Consider the following 20312-nt stretch of genomic DNA (forward strand, 5'->3'; position numbering starts at 1 on the left):
CACATGGACATTTTCAAGAATAGATAAAATACCAGGCCACAGAAAGAGCCTCAGTAAATTTACAGATAGAAATTGTACCAACCAGTTTCTCACATCACAAAGGCATGAAACTAGAAATAAATTATTCAAAGAAAAAGAAAAAGCCCACAGACACATGGAGCCTTAACAACATGCTCCCATATAATCAATAGGTCAACGACCAAATTAAAACAGAGATCAAGCAATATATGGAGACAAAGGACAACAATTATTCAACACTGCAAAATCTGTGGACGCAGCGAAGGCCATGCTAAGATGGAAGCATATTGCAATAGAGGCCTACCTAAGGAAAGAACAATCCCATATGAACAGTCTAAACTCATAATTAACACAACTAGAAAAAGAAGAACAAATGAGACCCAAAGTCAGTACAAGGAGGGCCATAATAAAGATTAGAGCAGAAATAAATAAAATTGAGAAGAATAAAACCATAGAAACAATCAATGAGAGCAGGAGCTGGTTCTTTGAGAAAATAAACAAAATAGATAAACCCCTACCTAGACTTATCAAGAAAAAAAGAGAGTCTGGCACATAAACAGAATCAGAAATGAGAAAGTAAAAATCACTACAGACAACACAGAAATACAAAGAATTATTAGAGAATACTATGAAAAATTATAGGCTAACAAACTGGATAACCTAGAAGAAATGGACAACTTTCTAGAAAAATACAACCTTCCAAGGCTGACCCAGGAAGAAACAGAAAATCTAAACAGACCGATTACCAGCAATGAAATTGAATTGGTAATCAAAAAACTACCTAAGAACAAAATCCCTGGACCAGATAGATGGCTTCATGCTGAATTTCCTACTTAAAGTTTTCCAAAAAGTAGAAGAGGAGGGGAATACTTCCAAACACTTTCTATGATGCCAGCATCAATGTAATACCAAAACCCAGCAAAGTCATCACTAAAGAAGAAAATTACAGACCAATATCCCTCATGAACATACATGCAAAAATATTCAACAAAATATTAGCAAACCGAATTCAAAAATACATCAAGAAGATCATCCACCATGATCAAGTAGATTTTATTCCAGGGATGCAAGGATGGTACAATATTTGAAAATCCATCAACATCATCAACCACATCAACAAAAAGAAGGACAAAAACCACATGATCATCTCCATAGATGCTGAGAACTCAACAAAACTCAACATCCATTGATGATAAAAACTCTCAACAAAATGGGTATGAAGCACAAGCACCTCAACATAATAAAGGCCATATATGACAAACCCACACTCAATATCATACTTAACAGTGAAAAGCTAAAAGCTTTTCCTCTAAGATCAGTAATAAGACAAGGATGTCCACTCTCCTCACTTTTATTCAACATATTTCTAGAGGTCTTCACCATGGCAATCAGATAACACAAAGAAATAAAAGGCATACAGATTGGCAAGGAAGAAGTTAAACTGTCCCTGTTTGCAGAAGACATGATATTGTACACAAATAACCCTAAAGAATCCATTCCAACATTCCTAAATCTAATATCTGAATTCAGCAAAGTTGCAGGATACAAAGTTAATACACAGAAATCTGTTGCATTCATATACACTAACGATGAACTAGCAGAAAGAGAAATCAGGAAAATAATTCCATTCACAATCACATCAAAAAGAATAAAATACCTAGGAATAAACCTAACCAAGGAAGTCCAAAACCTATACTATCAAAACTAGAGGACACTCAAGAGAGAAATTAAAGACACCAATAAATGGAAACACATCCCATGCTCATGGATAGAAATTAATATTGTCAAAATGGCCATTCTGTCTAAAGCAATCTACAGATTCAATGCAATCCCTATCAAAATGACAACAGCATCCTTCAACAAACTAGAGCAAATAGTTCTAAAATTCACATGGAACCATAAAAGACCCCAAATAGCAAAAGCAATCCTGAGAAGGGAGAATAAAGTGGGGGGATTATGCTCCCCAACTTCAAGCTGTACTACAAAGCCACAATAATCAAGACAATTTGGTAGTGGCACAAGAAGAGACCCATAGACCAATGGAACAGACTAGAGAACCCAGAGATAAACCCAAGCATATATGGTCAATTAATATACGATAAAGGAGCCATGGATATACCATGGGGAAATGACAGCCTCTTCAACAACTGGTGTTGGCAAAATTGGACAGCTACATGCCAAGAGCATGAAACTGGATTATTGTCTAACCCCATACACAGAAGTAAACTAAAAATGGATAAAAGACCTGAATGTAAGTCATGAAACCATAAGAGAACACAGGCAAAAATCTCCTGAATATAAACATGAGCAATTTTTTCCTGAATGCATCTCCTCGGGCAAGGGAAACAAAAGCAAAAATGAACAAATGGGAATACATCAAGCTAAAAGTTTCTATACAGCAAAGGACACCATCAGTAGAACAAAAAGGCATCTTACATTATGGAAGAATATATTCCTATCCGACAAGGGGTTAACATCCAAAATATATAAAGAATTAACACACCTCAACACCCAAATGGTAAGTAACCCTATTAAGAAATATGAACAGACACTTCTCCAAAGAAGAAATTCAGATGGCCAACAGGCACATGAAAAGATGCTCCACATCACTAATCAGTGAAATGCAAATTAAAACCACAATGAGATATCACCTCACACCAGTTAGGACGGCCAACATCGAAAAGACTAAGAACAACAAATGCTGGTGAGGATGTGGAGAAAAGGGAACCCTCCTACACTGCTGGTGGGAATGTAAACTAGTTCAACCACTGTGGAAAGCAGTATGGAGGTTCTTCAAAAAACTAACGATAGAAATATTATTTGACCCAGGAATTCCACTTGAAGGAATTTACCCAAAGAAAACAAGTTGTCAGATTCAAAAAGATATATGCAACCCCTCTGTTTATTGTAGCACTATTTACAATAGCCAAGACATGATAGCAAACTAAGTGTCCATCAGTAGATGAATGGATAAAGAAGACATGGTAGATACACACAATGGAATACTATTCAGCCATAAGAAAGAAACAAATCCTACCACTTGCAACAACATGGATGGAGGTAGAGGCTATTATGCTCAGTGAAATAAGTCAGGCAGAGAAAGACAAATACCAAATGATTTCCCTTATTTGTGGAGTATAACAATGAAGCAAAACTGAAGGAAGGAAACAGCAGCTGACTCACAGACTCCAAGAAGGGACTAGCGATTACCAAAGGGGAGGGATAAGGACAAGTAGGGTGGGAGGGAAAAGGGAATTGTGGGGTATTATCATTAGTGCACATGGTGTGTGTGGGGTCACAGGGAAGAGTGTAGCACAGAGAAGACAAGTAGGGACTCTGTGGCATCTTACTACACTGATGGACAATGACTGCAATGGGGAACGGGGGGACTCAATAATAAGGGTTAATGTAGTAACCACATTGATTTTTTTGTGAAACCTTCATAGGAGTGTATATCAATGATTCCGTAATAAAAAGAATAAAAACAACAACAAAAAAAACACAAAGCAAAACAGTAGGAATAAAACAGCAACAGACTCATAGATACCGAAAGGGGACTAGTGATTACCAAGGGGAAGAGGTTTAAGGAGGTTGGGGGGTAGAGGGGATTCAGGGGCACAATAATTCACAATTACAATATAAGTTGGTTATGTGGATGGCAGTACAGCACGGACAAGAGTTAATGATTCTCTAACATCTTACTACGCTGATGGACAGTGACCACACTGGAGGGGGTGAGGAGTTGCTAATAAGGGCAAATGCTGAAACACTGTGTTGTGTATTTGAAACCAATGTGACTGTGTATCAGCGATACTTTAATAAAAAAATAGAAAGGTAGCTGGGTAAACTTGCCAGGACACATTATTAATATTTGGACCCAGATCCCTAGAATTCCAAAGCCTATAATTCTATCACATTCTACTAAATTATCATCCATCAGGCTGAGTAAATCTCATGATTTTATGGGAAATTTTAAATATCCTTGGAAAGAATTTAAAGTATCTATATATCAGGTGGGGTCCAATGATTAGTTCTGAAATGACCTAATTCAGGGTTCTAATGGCCTAATTACAATGGAGCTTATAGAACTGTCCTTTCAGTCCTATGGTAACAGAGTCTCTGAAGCAAAAATTTGCAGTGGTTTCACAGCAATGGTTCTCAGCAATTTTCTAGTTATTTATTTTATTTTTTTAATGTCACTATTTGTTTCACCATTTTAGAGTTGATTATACTAAAAGTACATATTTCTTGAAGATATTTTCATCACACATTTTAAAGCATATATATTATTATTACACACATTACTACTAACATCTGAATTTTATTTTGAGCTATCTTCTCTGGTTTCAGTCTTTCTGTGTAAGAAATTTAAGGACATAAACTCATGGAAAAGGAAAAATCATTATAAAAGAGATATAATACAATTTTAAATAAATTTACAAAACCAATCCATATTTGTTATGATTTAAACTACATCACTTCCCTATCACTTTGATGCTTTGATCCCTCTGCATTTATTTTCTTGGGTTTTATAGGCTAAAGCAGTTAGGTCATTTGCTTAACCACGGTGCTACACCCAAGAATGCAAACTGTCACAGGAATGGGATAGATCCAAAGCATCTGTAATGAAGAAGGTAGAGAATCCAGACAGGAACACAGATACCTCTCTTAGCACTGTTCTTTGCAACAATCTGGTATCATTAGCATATGTGTGTATCTACACAAAGCCTAACAAACAGTCTGATGTACACTAAGTTGTACGTTACTCAAAAGGTGCATACGTTGTTCTATCTTGCAATCCTAAATCGTAATGCTCAGATTAAGATACTGTACTTCACACACCAAATGACAGAGGACCATAGGTTCTGAAGGTGAGTTGCTGAGTAGTGGCTTTCATCATCTAACACAGAGCCTTACTTTATCCACAAGTGAATACCAAAAGGTTGTACACAAAAACCATGAAGGGAGAAAGGGAGAATGATTCATGGCAACAGAATAAAATATGCATTAAGGTTTAACAATTAGTGAGTGTAGGCAAAAAAAATACTAGAAAAATAATGCACAAACATTTTTCATTATATACCTAAGACACTGTCAGTAAAAAAAATATCAGTAACAGATTGCTTTTTAAATTATAGCACTATGAAGATACAGAAAGTTTAAAATGCAAGTATTAAGATAGTTAATCAAAAAATATTTTAAACTATATAGGTGACAGGCTGATTTTTAAAAATCAGAAGCTCCAAATGGCCAAAAAATGGCAGTTACAACCTCCTTCCTCAGAAAAGCAAAATGAAAACCCTTTGGTCCTTATAAAAAGTGCATGTTATTATTTGGGACTGTTAAGCTTATTTCTTTTTTTGTCTTGTAATGCAGTGATGCTATTAATCACTCTGGAAATATAAATTATAGCTTTGTTAAAAAAGAAAAAACTATGAACTCTTCAAAGAAAAGGTTCAGTTTAAATACAAGTATTTCTGATGATTTATATTATCATAGTTTAAATACACTCAGGTGAAATACAAAAAACTCAAAAGTCTACTTTGTTTAATGTAAAATACAGAAGTATCTACATATTTTATCTAGTCACACTATGAGGATTAACTCAGAGACAACATATAGGATAATGTGAATTCATGTAAGTGTTTTGCAGTGATCATCAAAAAGTCTTCTTTTCAGATTCTGTAGTTTAACAGGCCCATGGCAAACTATGTAATGAGAAAGGGGACATTTCACATAAAAGCTGTATGTCAATCCACGCAGTTTACTTGACGAAAGTTACTTTGTTGGGTTACACAGGATTCAAGTCTGTGACTTATTTCCAAGCAGTGTTACTTGGCTGATAAATACTGCATGAACTTTGATGAGGCTGCCTCTTAAATAGAGGTCAATATGAAAACTAGAGCAGCTATTGTCTCAGAGACATTTATATTTAAATACAATTGAACAGTTTGGATCAACCATACAGAAGTTTCTTACATGGTTTATAGTTACTCTTTCTCTTTTCTGGTTATTTTCTCTTAATCATTTCACTGTTAACTAACAACTCTGTAACTTCAGAGATAGGATAATAACAGGAAAATAAACCTCAGATTCATCAGTGGTGGTTGAAATTAATTTTTAGAATCCAGCTTACTCCAACTAATGGAAGAGAAGACTAGTCTGAATAAAGTCTGAATCATTTTAAAAAGCAGTATTATTACATTTAAAGTAGTATTATTACATTTTAAGCACAAAAAAATCACTCCAAAGATCTACAAGATAGTAGACTACTTTTACATGAGTATTAATATGTACATATAAATTCTCTTTATATTTTGATATGGCTTATTTTTAATAGAATTAAAGAGTCTACTTATATTGTTCATTTCCTCAAAAGTGGGTAAATTTTAGCCTCACCTTTATCAAAAACAGAAAAAAAAATTAGTAAGATTTTATGTATTTGGAACCCAATTATTACAAGCCATCCTATTTAGTTTTCCCTAAAATTAAAGACAATCTTAGCTACTAAATGCCTTCCTATGATAACTGCTGATAAAAAGATAGTAGTAAATACATGCATTATGTTTCCCTTACCAATATGAGCTCTGTCAGATATGATAAGTCTTTTTTCCCAGCCTTCCAGACCTAGAGGAAAAGATATATTTAATTGAACATTTAATAGAGTAATTTTTAAATCTTAATTTCTTGGGAAATTAAATGTTCAAAAGCATTTTTCTCTGAAGTAATGACTTTCATATTGTTTCTTTGGCATGGAAGAAAATTATTTTTTAGTATTTTTAAAAACCTAAAATATTTAATAGGAATTTTCTCCCCTCATTCATTATATATACAAACTCATTCACAAATTCTATCTTTTCAACTGTTTTCTCTAAAAAGCTCTTTTTGTGGGGGGGAGGGTGCGTAGATTTAGGTGAAAAGCTAGGGAGAATTTTAAGAAAAGGGAGTTAATTTTGGGAATGGCACCCTTTTCCAAAAGACAACTATGAAAAGTATTATTAAACAAAATACTAAAATATTCTAACTTCTCCAAAGTACTATCAATTACTGTACTTAGCTCACTGATTTATAACAAGACATTTGTATCTCCCCTTTTAACTGAATACCTAAGAGCAGGGGCCATGAGTTTTCATAGTGTGGGGACCATCCAATATTCAAAAAAACAACTGTTGAATGAATAGATATATGAAGCTAAATATTTTTCTATAAAGACAGGATCTTAGTAGGCTATATGTATTTTAAGGATAAGCCACCAAGCTCCAAACATTTCCGAAACTATTTGGATACTAAAAATTAGTTGTTAATTTTTATACTGGCCAAAGATTTTCTTTGAAGATTATTCCTTATCGATTAAAGAGCGAACCTCCTCACTAATGTGCTAAAAGATAAACTGGAATATTAAGCCTCCCCTTCTAGATGTTTCTGGCATGTAACTATGTATTCTAAAGTTAGCTTAGGGAATATTATAAAGAAAATGTTACCAAAAAACTCAGTAAGGTAGATTCAACTGGTTTACAAAGGCCAGAAGGAAATGGAAAGTAGGGCAAAAAAATTTTTTAAGGAAATCAAGGAAAGCAGAGAGCAGCCATGGGAATCTCAAGTTCACCAATTTAAGAAGCAGACACCAACACATAGGTAAGAATGCAGGGAGGACAACAGAGATGGTAGCAAGACAGGAGTCTGTGAAATCAGACTTAATTATTAGAAACAAAGACAAGTTACTTTTAAATCTGAACAGTATAGCAATGTAGTAGAGAATTGAGTATTTTAAATGGGAACTAAACTAAAGGGAAACTACACTAATGACTCTCCTCAACTATGTATTATTTACATTGCCAAATTCCCCACAAGCCCTGCCAAGGTGGCCAAATTGACTGTAAACAGACTTCCAAAAATTCAAGAGATTAGGAAAGGCAGGATTTCAAAGGCTTTTTTTTTTAAAGGAGATGCAAGTAGATAATTTGCAGAGAAGGAGCATTTACCTCCTGGGAGGGAGGAACGAATACAACCTTCTTCCATCCCTGGGCTGAAGCCATCAACGGACCCCCAGATCCTCTAGAAACAAGACTGACAGTGTGTCCTGAGTAGGCTGCAGTGGCTTCCAGCCTGCCCTAAGCTGACTTTTGGTGTGGACAGAAGGGGATGCTAACTTGAGCAAATGATGAAATGAACTCACAGATTTCCGATTTTGCCACCAGTATATGATAATTCCATCTACCTAAAGTCTGCAAACGACCAATATGTTAAAGTCAGGATATACACAATGACATTATGTTTGCCTTTTGTTTAAAATATTAATTATGATAAAATTTAATAACTGACATTAAAATTTCTTCTCCTATAATGACCTGCAATTTTAAGACATAAGACAAAAAAGTTAAGTTTGTGTGGCATGAGATTCCCAAAATAAAATTTTATAAAACAAACAAACAAACAAACTGGTTACCAGGCAGATTCATTCTTTCATACCTTTTCCTTTCTGAACATTTTTTTCTGCTTCCTCAAACAATCCAGGTAGATGAATTACCACACCGTTTCCTAAAAGAAAGCAAACAAATCTCAAACTTAAGCAACTCTATTTGTAATATAGATACAGAATGATATTAAAATATAAACATCTACAATAACCCTTTATCTAGAATAGTATAAGAGTAGGGGACTTTGATTAATAGGACATTCTGATATATCAGGGAGTTATCAAAGAAACAATTTCCAGTTGTAAACAGTACTATAATGTAAATACATAATATAACATAAAACACTAAAATTACACTCAATATAATTTGAAATTTCTTTGAAGCAAAATGGAACTATTAATTTAGAAGAAACTAGTTACATAGTTTTAGGCAAACTGAACCAGGTCACATTAGACTATAGTTCAGTGTCTTTCAAACCAGGAAAGTCACACCCTACTAGTAGTCATAAAATCAGTTTAGAAAGTTATAATTAACATTTTTATAAGTAAAAATCTAAAACAGAAAACATGACTGCATCATATATTATAAGGGCTCAGAATCAATCTATGATACCTACATCTTTTGTATTTCTTATTGTGTGTCATAGTGTTTGGAAAACTGACTTGATCTAATGCTTCTTTATAGAATTAAGATTGCTAGCGATCACAGATAAATGTTAAGTAATCATTCAAAAAAGTATTAACACTAAAAAAAGAGTCATAAAATTGCCAAAATTAGGTATATTCCAGAAGGTACCAAGGACAAAATTGACAAGGGATCAATGAATTATTTGATTAGTGAGAAATGAAATCAGTTTAGATAATGAAAAAGGAACACTATTACCAACTGCGGCGAAAATCCCAAGCAGTTCAGTTTATGTACTTACCAATGAATGCAGTAACATTTGGATTAATTATTCCACTGGGTAAAAGATGGAAATCATATTCCACAGAATCTACAACAACTGTATGGCCAGCATTATTTCCTCCCTGCAATGCAAGACATGGGAAAATTGAACCTAACAATAAATAATGACCAGTAATATAGCTCCTTCCAAAGTGAGAATGATTTCCTGCTAAAATTTCAATGTATCTAAAGGAAATCCAGGTATTGCCATGAATACTTATTCTTTAGAGGCTTTTCAATAGTTTGGCTATATTCTCTCCTTCCCTCATTATGGTACATTTGACTGGTTATTCCTGACATATCTGGAAATTCAAGAATTCTGGTTTCTGGAAGACAGAAAGACACAGCCCTTCTTAAAAGAGAAAAAAAGTGAGAAGTACAAAAGAAATTAGTTTGTTATTCTGTTTTTGGTACTATGTAGGACACACAGCAATCTAATTAGTTATCCGTGATATTTTACCTATATAAAAAAATCTCTTAAGAGTAATCTATCCAATTACCCTAAACTTACAAATATTCGCATGATTGTCCAAAGAGTGTGTCAAGCAATTTTGTGACCTGAAATTTGTATTCTTACATGGACTTAACAGCTAGACAATCTCCCAAGTAACTCTCTCAAACACTGGTTATACTGAGTCTCTAATTTTTAAATTTATGTATCAATCTTGTGAGTTTGGTTAGTGGCAGATCCCTTGTAACTGCTCCTCTCTCGATAAAGTAATACACTGGGTCAAGAAACCTCTAAAGCTGAGACTCACACTAAACCCATGTGACATTTCCATTCTATGAAGCTTGTGCCTAAATGGTCAATAAAAAGCAAAATATGAAGCCAAATTATAAGGATCAGGAACAAAGGAGATTGAATATTAAGAGACCAGATAATTCTTCTCATTTCTAAGTTTAAAAAGCATGGGGATGGCTAGTCATCAGAGAAATGCAAATTAAAACCACAATGAGATATCACCTCACACCAGTAAGGATGGCCACCATACAAAAGACAAACAAATGTTGGCGAGGTTGTGGAGAAAGGGGAACCCTCCTACACTACTGGTGGGAATGTAAATTAGTTCAACCATTGTGGAAAGCAGTATGGAGGTTCCTCAAAATGCTCAAAATAGAAATACCATTTGACCCAGGAATTTCACTTCTAGGAATTTACCTAAGAATGCAGCAGCCCAATTTGAAAAAGACAGATGCACCCTTATGTTTATCCAAGCACTATTTACAATAGCCAAGAAATGGAAGCAACCTAAGTGTCCATCAGTAGATGAATGGATAAAAAGGAGATGTGGTACATATACACAATGGAATATTATTCAGTCTTAAGAAGAAAACAAATCCTACCATTTGCAACAACATGGATGAAGCTAGAGGGTATTATGCTCAGTGAAATAAGCCAGGTGGAGAAAGACAAGTACCAAATGATTTCACTCATCTGTGGAGTATAAGAACAAAGGAAAAACTGAAGGAACAAAACAGCAGCAGAATCACAGAACCCAAGAATGGACTAACAGTTACCAAAGGGAAAGGGACTGGGAAGGATAGGTGGGAAGGGACGGAGAAGAAAGGGGGCCTTATGACTAGCATATATAATGCGGCAGGGGAAGCGGGGAGGGCTGTGCAACACAGAGAAGACAAGTAGTGATTTTACAGCATCTTACTACACTGATGGGCAGTGACTAATGGGGTATGTGGGGGGGACTTGGTGAAGGGGGGAGGCTAGTAAATATAATGTTCCTCATGTAATTGTAGATTATTGATACCAGAAAAAAAAGAGTATGAGAAAAAATACAAATCAATCGACAGTGGTGGCCTATAATCTGCAGGATGACAGGAGGGTAGCAAGACACAAGACAGAAAGAAGCAGAGCATCAAGCTATACCTCCTTGGTATCACTAATGGAACACTAAATTTAAATCACAAAACTTAATAGATTTTTACAAAATTGTTATAAAGTATTGGTAACTATGAGATAACCAATAAACGGATATTATTTAAGTAGAACCTGGGTTTTTTTTAATCCATCATTTGCTTAATATAAAAAACAAGCTATCTAATTTTTAGAGCAGGCCTTTAAAGTAAGTCTCCTCCAATTTACACAAAATTATTTTTATAGATAAACCAATATAATCATTTGTGAATTAACTTAGTGATGCACAATAACAATCTTGTACAACAAAACCCCTACTCTCTTAGATATTTTACCAAGACAGGCAATGATGCTGGCTGATCTGTCTGTTTGAGACAGGTAGTTGTGAGTGGTTGTGACAGATAACTTTAGAGGGATAAATTGGTTTAATTCTTTTAAGTTCTTCCAACTTTATGGGTGATGATTCAGGCTGGAAAAGACCAACTGCAAAAGGCTTGAAATCACACTTTAGTCAACAGCTTGCTCATTTAAAGATTAACCAACTTTTTCAATAAACAATTTCTTACTAAGGATTACTTTATGAATTAAATCTCATTTAAATTGTTTCATTATAGGAGAATGAAACTGGATTACTAACTTCATACACAACAGTAAATTCAAAATGGCTCAAAGACATGAATGTAAGTCATGAAACCATAAAACTCTTACAAGAAAACATAGGCAAAAATCTCTTGAATAAAACATAAGCAACTTTTTCCTGAACATCTGAACATCTTTCCTGAACATTGCCTCCGGGAAGGGAAACAAAAGCAAAAATAAACAAATGGGACTACATCAAACTAAAAAGCTTCTGTACAGCAAAGGACACCATCAGCAGAACAAAAAAGGCATCCTATAATATAGGAGAATATATTCATAACCAAAGTATCTGCTAAGGGGTTGACATCAAAATACATAAAGAACTCACACACCTCAACAAACAAAAAGCAAATAACCCAATTAAAAAATGGGCAGAGGATCTGAACAGATACTTCTCCAAAAGAAGAAATTCAGATGGCCAACAGGCACATGAAAAGATTCTCTACATCCTTAATCATCAGGGAAGTGCAAATTAAAATCACAATGACATAGGACCCTACACCAGTTGGATGGCCAACATCCAAAAGACAAGCAACAACAAATGTTAGCGAGCATGAGGAGAAAGGGAAACCCTCCTGCACTGCTGGTGGGAATGTAAATTAGTTCAAACATTGTGGAAAGCAGTATGGAGGTTCCTCAAAAAACTAAAAATAGAAATACCATTTGACCCAGGGATTCCACTCCTAGGAATTTACCCAAAGAAAACAAGATCACAGATTCAAAAAGACATATACACCCCTATGTTTATCACAGCACTATCTAGAATACCAAGACATGGAAGCAACCTAAGTGTCCATCAGTAGATGAATGGATAAAGAAGACCTGGTACATATACACAGTGAAATATTATTCAGCCTTAAGAAGAAAACAAACCCTACCATTTGCAACAACATGGATGGAGCTAGAGGGTATTATGCTCAGTGAAATAAGCCAGATGGTGAAAGACAAGTACCAAATGATTTCACTCATTTGTGGAGTGTAACAACAAAGCAAGAACTGAAGGAACAAAACAGCAGCAGACTCAGAGAATCCAAGAAGGGACAAGTGGTTACAAAAGGGAAAAAGGGTGGGAAGGGCAAAAGGGAAGGGTGGGGAAGGGGATTAAGGGATATTTCGATCAGGACACATAATGTAAGGCGGGGGCATGGCGAAGGCAGTATACCACAAAGACAAGAGGTGACTCTATAGCATATTACTATGCTGATGGACAGTGACTGTAATGGGGTATGGGGGGGGCCTTGATAATAGAGGTGAATGTAGTAACCACAATTGTTGCTCATGTGAAACCTTCGTAAGATTATGTATCAATGATACCTTAAAGAAAAATTCTGTTTCACTGAGTAGGAAAGTATGGCTAAATATATCCAGAAAAACCCTACACTTTCCTATTAAGAAGCTAGGGGGGAAAATGTTAAGTATTTATTAGTATATAGGGTCACTAGTGCCCCATGGGAGAGTTGGGTATGGTTGCCTCTAATCTTAAAAACATACTGTGCAGAGAAGATCCCTGAGGTGAACTGAGAAAGAGCTACTCATAAAGTTTCTTGACAAGTGCATCTAAGTATGAAGTAAGTTTTAGTATAGTGTCATATTTCACAAAATGCCACAGATGAAGCTCTAAATTCGAACTGCCTATTTGGATACTAACCTAAAATATTTGTAAATTTGTCTGGAATATACAAAATTCACCTTGGGAGGCTCAGGCAATTGTCCTCAAACACAGATTATACTGGTCCAAGGAGAGGTCACATACATTAACTGACAGCAAAATAAAGTTTGGTTTCAATATGAGCACTATTGCCAACAACTACCACCTCGCACTCCCATTCAACACACAAAAAATTACAAAGGCAGATACTCTGAAGTGCACGCTTCCATATCTGTGATGGAACTGCTTCTAAAGTGAGTAAGTCTATGTAGTGTGCACCAGGACAAGTAGCAGGCACATACTTGTTTAATCACCCTTAATGATTCTTCTAAGCAGCACTGGGACACTAGATAGAACCATATCAATGATGGGAGATAATTTTTTGTTGTTGTTCTACTTTTCTCAGCCAAAATTTACCCAAACCAAACTTGGTAAATTATTCCACCAGATATAGTATGAATCACATGTTGATATTAACAGTTACATGTAATTACCTATTGAAACCTTGCTAAATTTCCATAACACTCATGATCGCAGACACTCATGCAGCGTTTAACAAATAATTTTAATCACCATGGCTGTTTTATATTACTTAACTAAAAAAACAGTATGTTCAATTAACTGCTACACAAAGAGCTGTGGGATAGCAATTGTTTTCCAGGTCAATTATATCTTATATCAATAGAGAAAATATTTTTAATGATTCTGAGATATCTTAATTTTTTGAACACTTTTTATTTTGATATATATCCTCTAAAACCCCAAGAAACAAACAAAAACAAGTGTGAATCCAAAAATGGCTGCATGTTATATGGCATATTTCTCTGAGGAAAAAAACATAAGTTTATAATGCCTTATTTGATGCTCTTTCCTGTATTAAATACCAGAACAAATTAAAGTGAAGAACACATGAAAGTAAATCCAATCAGCTACCACCACAGTTACAAAACGCCCCCTAAGCTGGTTTTTATTTTACTGATTTTCTTTGACTACTATTCTTACATTAACTGTAAGTAAAATATTAAATAAGCTTCTTACTGACCAAGAAAAAAAAAATTATCTCATTGAAATAAACTAGAAAATGATGGGTGGGGGAGAGATGTAGAGCTAAATTCTATATCCTATGTTCCCAAAGCTGAAAGCAAGGTTTCTGATGTATAGTTTTAATGTTTTTAAACCAATATCGAGAAGCTAATTTTCATTGTTTTAATTATAGTTAAAGTAACAAAAACCTATTTAATTCCTCATTCTAGAAAAGCACTAGAGGTCTACAGTGTATTTGAGTGCTAGAAAACAACTCCAGATAAGAATAACCCAGAAATAAGGGTTCCTCATTCCTTATTTTCCCATATGAAATTAACTCTATATTAGCTATATACCTTTTGTATGTTCAGGCCCCTCGCTACCTACTTTGCATATCATAGTAATCATTCTGTCTAGCCATAGTAATTGATCCAAACAGGGAAACACAATCCAAGCCAGCCAATCAAGTTTTCTCTCTCTTGGGATTTTGATTTTGACTAGCGAGGAAGGCAATTAGTAGTTAAACATGCCCAGTGCCTAAGAAAGCATCCTAAAGAGAAAGGCTGCCAATTCTGGCTGCTGAGATCCCAGGAATTGCCTTTGTTCTCAGGCCACTGAGGCTTGGCCGCTCTGCTCTTCCCTCAAACAAATTCCAATTTTACTTAAGACAGTCTCTTTCCATTGCTTGCAAAGAACCCAAATGTTTCACAAAACAAGCTCACTGTAATATAGTATGTGTACTCTCCGAGTTCATATCTTGCACTAGTGATAAGTGAATATAAAAATGATTAACTTCCAAATTCTAGTATTTATGCTGTCAATATATACACACAGTGCTGCAGGATACAGGGGTGATATAATAGTACTTACTAATTTTGCAACAACTGTTCTCAGTTTTTCCATGTATACTTTTTCTTCCCAATTTGATTTGAAGCCAAAGAAAGACAAGTGTTTTAAATTTTCTTTCCATGGTTCCTTAGAACCAGAGGCTGTAAAGTCCAACTCTAGATAAAGTTTAGGTCAGGAAATGTTGATAAGTGTGTTTCTAAAGAAGCTCCAAAAATCCAGGGGAGATTAAAAGACCAAGAAGTTTGGAAAGGAATAAAATAATCTGCAAGTGACTTCTGATTCTAGTTTAGGTATTTGGCCTTCTTCCCCAAATCACTCCAACTAAGTGAGTTCCTGCTGAGAAAGAAGAGACAGAGGCAATGATCTCTCAACAGTGTTACAAATCTAAAACAATGGTGTCTCTTTTCCAGCAGCCTTAGAGGCCCAAGTGTCAAGGGCCAACAATTCATGTACAAAGCCCCGAGGCATTTCTCAGGCCACTTAAGCCTCTAGAACAGTCTATGTGTTTTCTCTTTGTCCTTTTTGCTTTGAATACATGAACATTGTACTAGTCATTGAGCTCAAAATGAACATCAATCAGGAACTCAGAGATTAACCACTATGGATTAGCAGTGTAGCAATGCCTCAAACTCTAGTTTCTTATCTAGAGTCTTCATGCTTCTTAGGAACCCAACAGTCCCTTAAGTCAAGGCCTATTTTCTGTGCTGCCTGCCTTCTTGGTAAAGAGTGTCAAGACCTGTGTCTCTTTTTCCAGATGAAAAATTTCACTACTCACCAAAACAGAAACACTTGTCAATCCACAGCAATAGAGTAATTATAAACCAGGATGACTGTTCATTTATGCAAACAGTCATATAACTGTAATTAGTTTGATTTCAAAGTAGAACAGGTTAAGTTACAACCAGTAAATTGATCAAATTAAACTATTCAACAGTAACCAGACACACTAGATGGGAAGAGAAAACATATACTGGGTGTTTGAATTTCTTTTTAGTGAAGATATCCAAGCACACCGCTCAGTTATCTTTTAAAGGCATAAGATAGCTGAATCACCTTACATTATTATAGTTACCTGCCTGTTTATACACAGGTAAATGCCACAAATGGAAACCTCAGGCACCCCATTAAATTACTGTTATGAAAAAACTTACCACGATAAAAGTGGAAAGAAGCATTGCTTTGGAGGATCTTAGATTTCTAATTAAGAAGCTCTAGACTCTAGGTACCAAACTCTAATATACATACCTTCTAAATAAGGGTCAGAGATGACCAGAGGCATAGATGGGATGATCAGATAGACATGCAACCAAAAAAATGCACAAACCAATGATTCTATGCATTTGTAAATGCTTGATAACATTCATTATTATATTTATGAAGAGATTTTCTTAAAAACACTGAAATTGACCTGCAGATTTTAAGTCAAAAACAGTTTTCTTCAAAAAGGGTTGGAAAAGTTTGACACAAAAATTTCATGGGACCTCTGACTTCTTTTTAAAGAATAATTTTCTTATACTGATTTAAATATAATTGAAAGTTGCTTTAATGTAAAGAATCATCTCCTCTTGGAACCACAGAAGCCATGGGAGCTGTCCTGTGTTTCCTATTATTTTCCATTGTTTTCACCAGGCAATATTGAATACCTACCTCAATGTCCCCTTTTCCATGGCTAAAAATATTCTAGTAGTCACCAATCTTCACATATTGGTATGTAGCTCAGCCACACTAACCTTTGGTGTCAAAATCTGACATTGTCCCCAAAAGATAATAGAGCTAGATTTGTATCCACTTATACTAAGTAAGATACTTAATTTACCAGTTCATTGGAGATTTGTTGTAGACAAGTTTTTCCTAGAGATACTTGAAATTATCCAACTAACCCACCCATTCACACCAAAATTAAAGAAACAAAATAATATTGATTAGATACCACTGAGATGAACTCATATAATTTAAAAATTTATGCCTCAAAAATAAAGATAATGGTATATTATATATACTAATACAATAGATTTAAATAGTGAACAACTCAGGGTACCTTCATTGACCAAACTTAAAGATCTACTGTCCTCAGCAGAGAAAAAGTATTTACCAAAACTGCATGGCATTCAACTGAGATATGCTGAGGAAATAACACAAAAAAGAAACAAGTATTAGGTATTTATTTCCTCAAAGGCACTAGAGGTAAGACAAATATAAATTACTGACGCCTTTGAACATAATGTTACAATGTAAAAAGTAACACTTAAGATACTAAGTAACAAATGTTAATACAAGGAATGCTGGTGATTCCACTTAAACTCATGCCATCACTCAATCTGTCTACAGAGATGGCAAAATAATTTACAGGAGAAGGGTTAAACTACTGAGTTCAAAAAAATTTCTAGGGATGACCCAGTCACCCAATAAATAAGTGTTGAGTATTTACTTCCTTTCTGCCTCACATAGTACTAGGTGCTATGCAAGAAAACTGAAAAGGAGTAAGTTCTCTTTTTGAGGAAACATTCTAGTAGTGAAAGCACAGTAGCCTAAGAAAGCAAGACGGAACCAAGTATACCACCACATATTGGCATACACTTACATATTTGGGAAATATTACAAACTATATAAAAAGCAACCTGATGGATTCGATAAAGAGTTGACATCCAAAATATATAAAGAGCTCACACACCTCAACAAACAAAAAAGCAAATAATCCAATTAAAAAATGGGCACAGGATCCGAACAGACACTTCCCCAAAGAAGAAATTCAGATGGCCAACAGACACATGAAAAGATGCTCCACATCACTAGTCATCAGAGAAATGCAAATTAAAACCACAATGAGATACCACGTCACACCAGTAAGGATCACCACCATCCAAAAGACAAACAACAACAAATGTTGGCGAGGTTGTGGAGAAAGGGGAACCCTCCTACACTGCTGGTGGGAATGTAAAGTAGTTCAACCATGTGGAAAGCAATATGGAGGTTCCTCAAAAAACCTCCATGGAGGTTGACCCAGGAATTCCACTCCTAGGAATTTACCCCAAGAACGCAGCAGCCCAGTTTGAAAAAGACATATGCACCCCTATGTTTATTGCAGCAGTATTTACAATAGCCAAGAAATGGAAGCAACCTAAGTGTCCATCAGTAGATGAATGGATAAAGATGTAGTACATATACACAATGGAATATTATTCAGCCATAAGAAGAAAACAAATCCTACCATTTGCAACAACATGGATGGAGCTAGAGAGTATTATGCTCAGTGAAATGAGCCAGGCATAGAAAGACAAGTATCAAATGATTTCACTCATCTGTGGAGTGTAAGAACAAAGGAAAAAAAACTGAAGGAACGAAACAGCAGCAGACTCAAGAACCCAAGAATGGACTATCAGTTACCAAAGGGAAAGGGACTGGGGAGGATGCATGGGAAGGGAGGGATAAGGGGAATAAGGGGCATTACTATTAGCAGGCATAATATAGGGGGGTGCCACGGGGAGGGCTGTATAAGACAGAGAAGACAAGTACTAATTCTATAGCATCTTACTACGCTGATGGACAGTGACTGTAATGGGGTATGTGGGGGAGTCTTGATGATGGGGGGAGTCTAGTAAACACAATGTTGCTCATGTAATTGTAGATTAATGATAACAAACTTTAAAAAAAAAAGCAACCTGATAGGAGACACAGAAATAACAATTGTTATAAACCTGTAAGAAGGGTTTACCTTAAATTATAATTCTCTACTATCTTTAAAAGTATGGGAAATGATTTGGGAAATAACTTTAGCCGTGTAAGTTCAAGGCATTAAATAACACTGAAGTTATCCCTTTGAAATTATCTGTCAACTTTTCTTATTACTTCAAGAAAAGTCTCTGCTTGCTGCCGGTATGTCTTCTACACTTTATTATCACTTACTAATAGCTGGTGTCATGGCCTTCAGCAGAAACCAGCATCCAGCCACAAATTACCGTTTTTTTCATTGTTTACTTAAGTGATGGATATACTTTCCCTTTAATAATTAATTTTAGTTAATATTTCCACTTTATATCAACTTTAAAAATGGGGCTGTAGTGGGGGACATAAAGAAAAGGAATACTGTCCTAGCTATTCCTCATTACAGGCAACTTCACGCTAGTCACTGTAACCAAGACTACCCAGCTTGCTTTCTCCAAGAACAACAAATAAGCTCTTGCTTAAGGCCTGGAAGAAACTGCAGTAGTTAAAATCTTGGGAGTTTCTACTCAACAAAATAAAGGAAATAAAGTATAAGAGTTTATTTTGAGAGGATTGGGGTGGGGCGAAAACAGTAATCAGCTTCCTTTCCTTCAACTGTTTGTAAAGTATCGCCAAGGTGGAGATGAAAGATACTAGTATCTTCCCAAAACTTGTTTATGTAGTAGTTTACTGTATTATAAAAGCTTCTTGTGGGTGCAATCCTGTCTTTTTCATCTGTTTAACTCTGGGGCTAATGGTTCCCTTGGTACTCATGTGATTGGTGGATGACTAAACTAGGTCTGGAGTTGGTCCTATACTTAACTCTTCTTTCTTAGAAGACATATCGATTTAAAATAAAGGCATCAGCATGACTGTCCTCTGATGCAAGCTCTACACACTCATTCATGGATCTAGAGCATCTACCAAGTTAGAAGTAACTCCCTATCACTCCTGAATTGAGATATAGGCCTTAAGTGTTATTATGATGAAAATTCCACTAATTTTGCATCTATTCTTTCCGAAAAGGCATTTTATATATTAATATATAGTTAGATGCAATGTCAATTTTTCTTTTAAAAACTGTATTTGATGTTGGAAGAAATTTCTTATTTTATGATTCCACTGTTGAAATATGATATATTATGTGTATACCACTTCTGGAGAAACAATCTGTATAAAATTTGTGTTTATGGCACAAGTA

The 20312-nt window shown here is 35.2% G+C and overlaps 1 protein-coding gene across 2 annotated transcripts in view; it reads right to left on the reverse strand.

Annotated features, from left to right (window-relative positions):
- ADSS2 (adenylosuccinate synthase 2) overlaps positions 1–20312 on the reverse strand; it is a 50749-nt gene that overhangs the window by 27779 nt on the left and 2658 nt on the right. The window contains exons 2-4 of one of the 2 annotated variants that reach the window (XM_017661374.3): positions 9361–9463; positions 8488–8556; positions 6595–6645 (exon numbers count right to left, since the gene is read on the reverse strand). In XM_017661374.3, the coding sequence (XP_017516863.1) occupies positions 6595–6645; positions 8488–8556; positions 9361–9463 (223 nt within the window). The remainder of the gene's footprint in view (positions 1–6594; positions 6646–8487; positions 8557–9360; positions 9464–20312) is intronic. The other variant, XM_073216713.1, reaches the window with a different exon arrangement.

This window comes from Manis javanica, chromosome 11 (assembly GCF_040802235.1).
Source record: "Manis javanica isolate MJ-LG chromosome 11, MJ_LKY, whole genome shotgun sequence".
NCBI classification, from domain to species: Eukaryota; Metazoa; Chordata; class Mammalia; order Pholidota; family Manidae; genus Manis; species Manis javanica.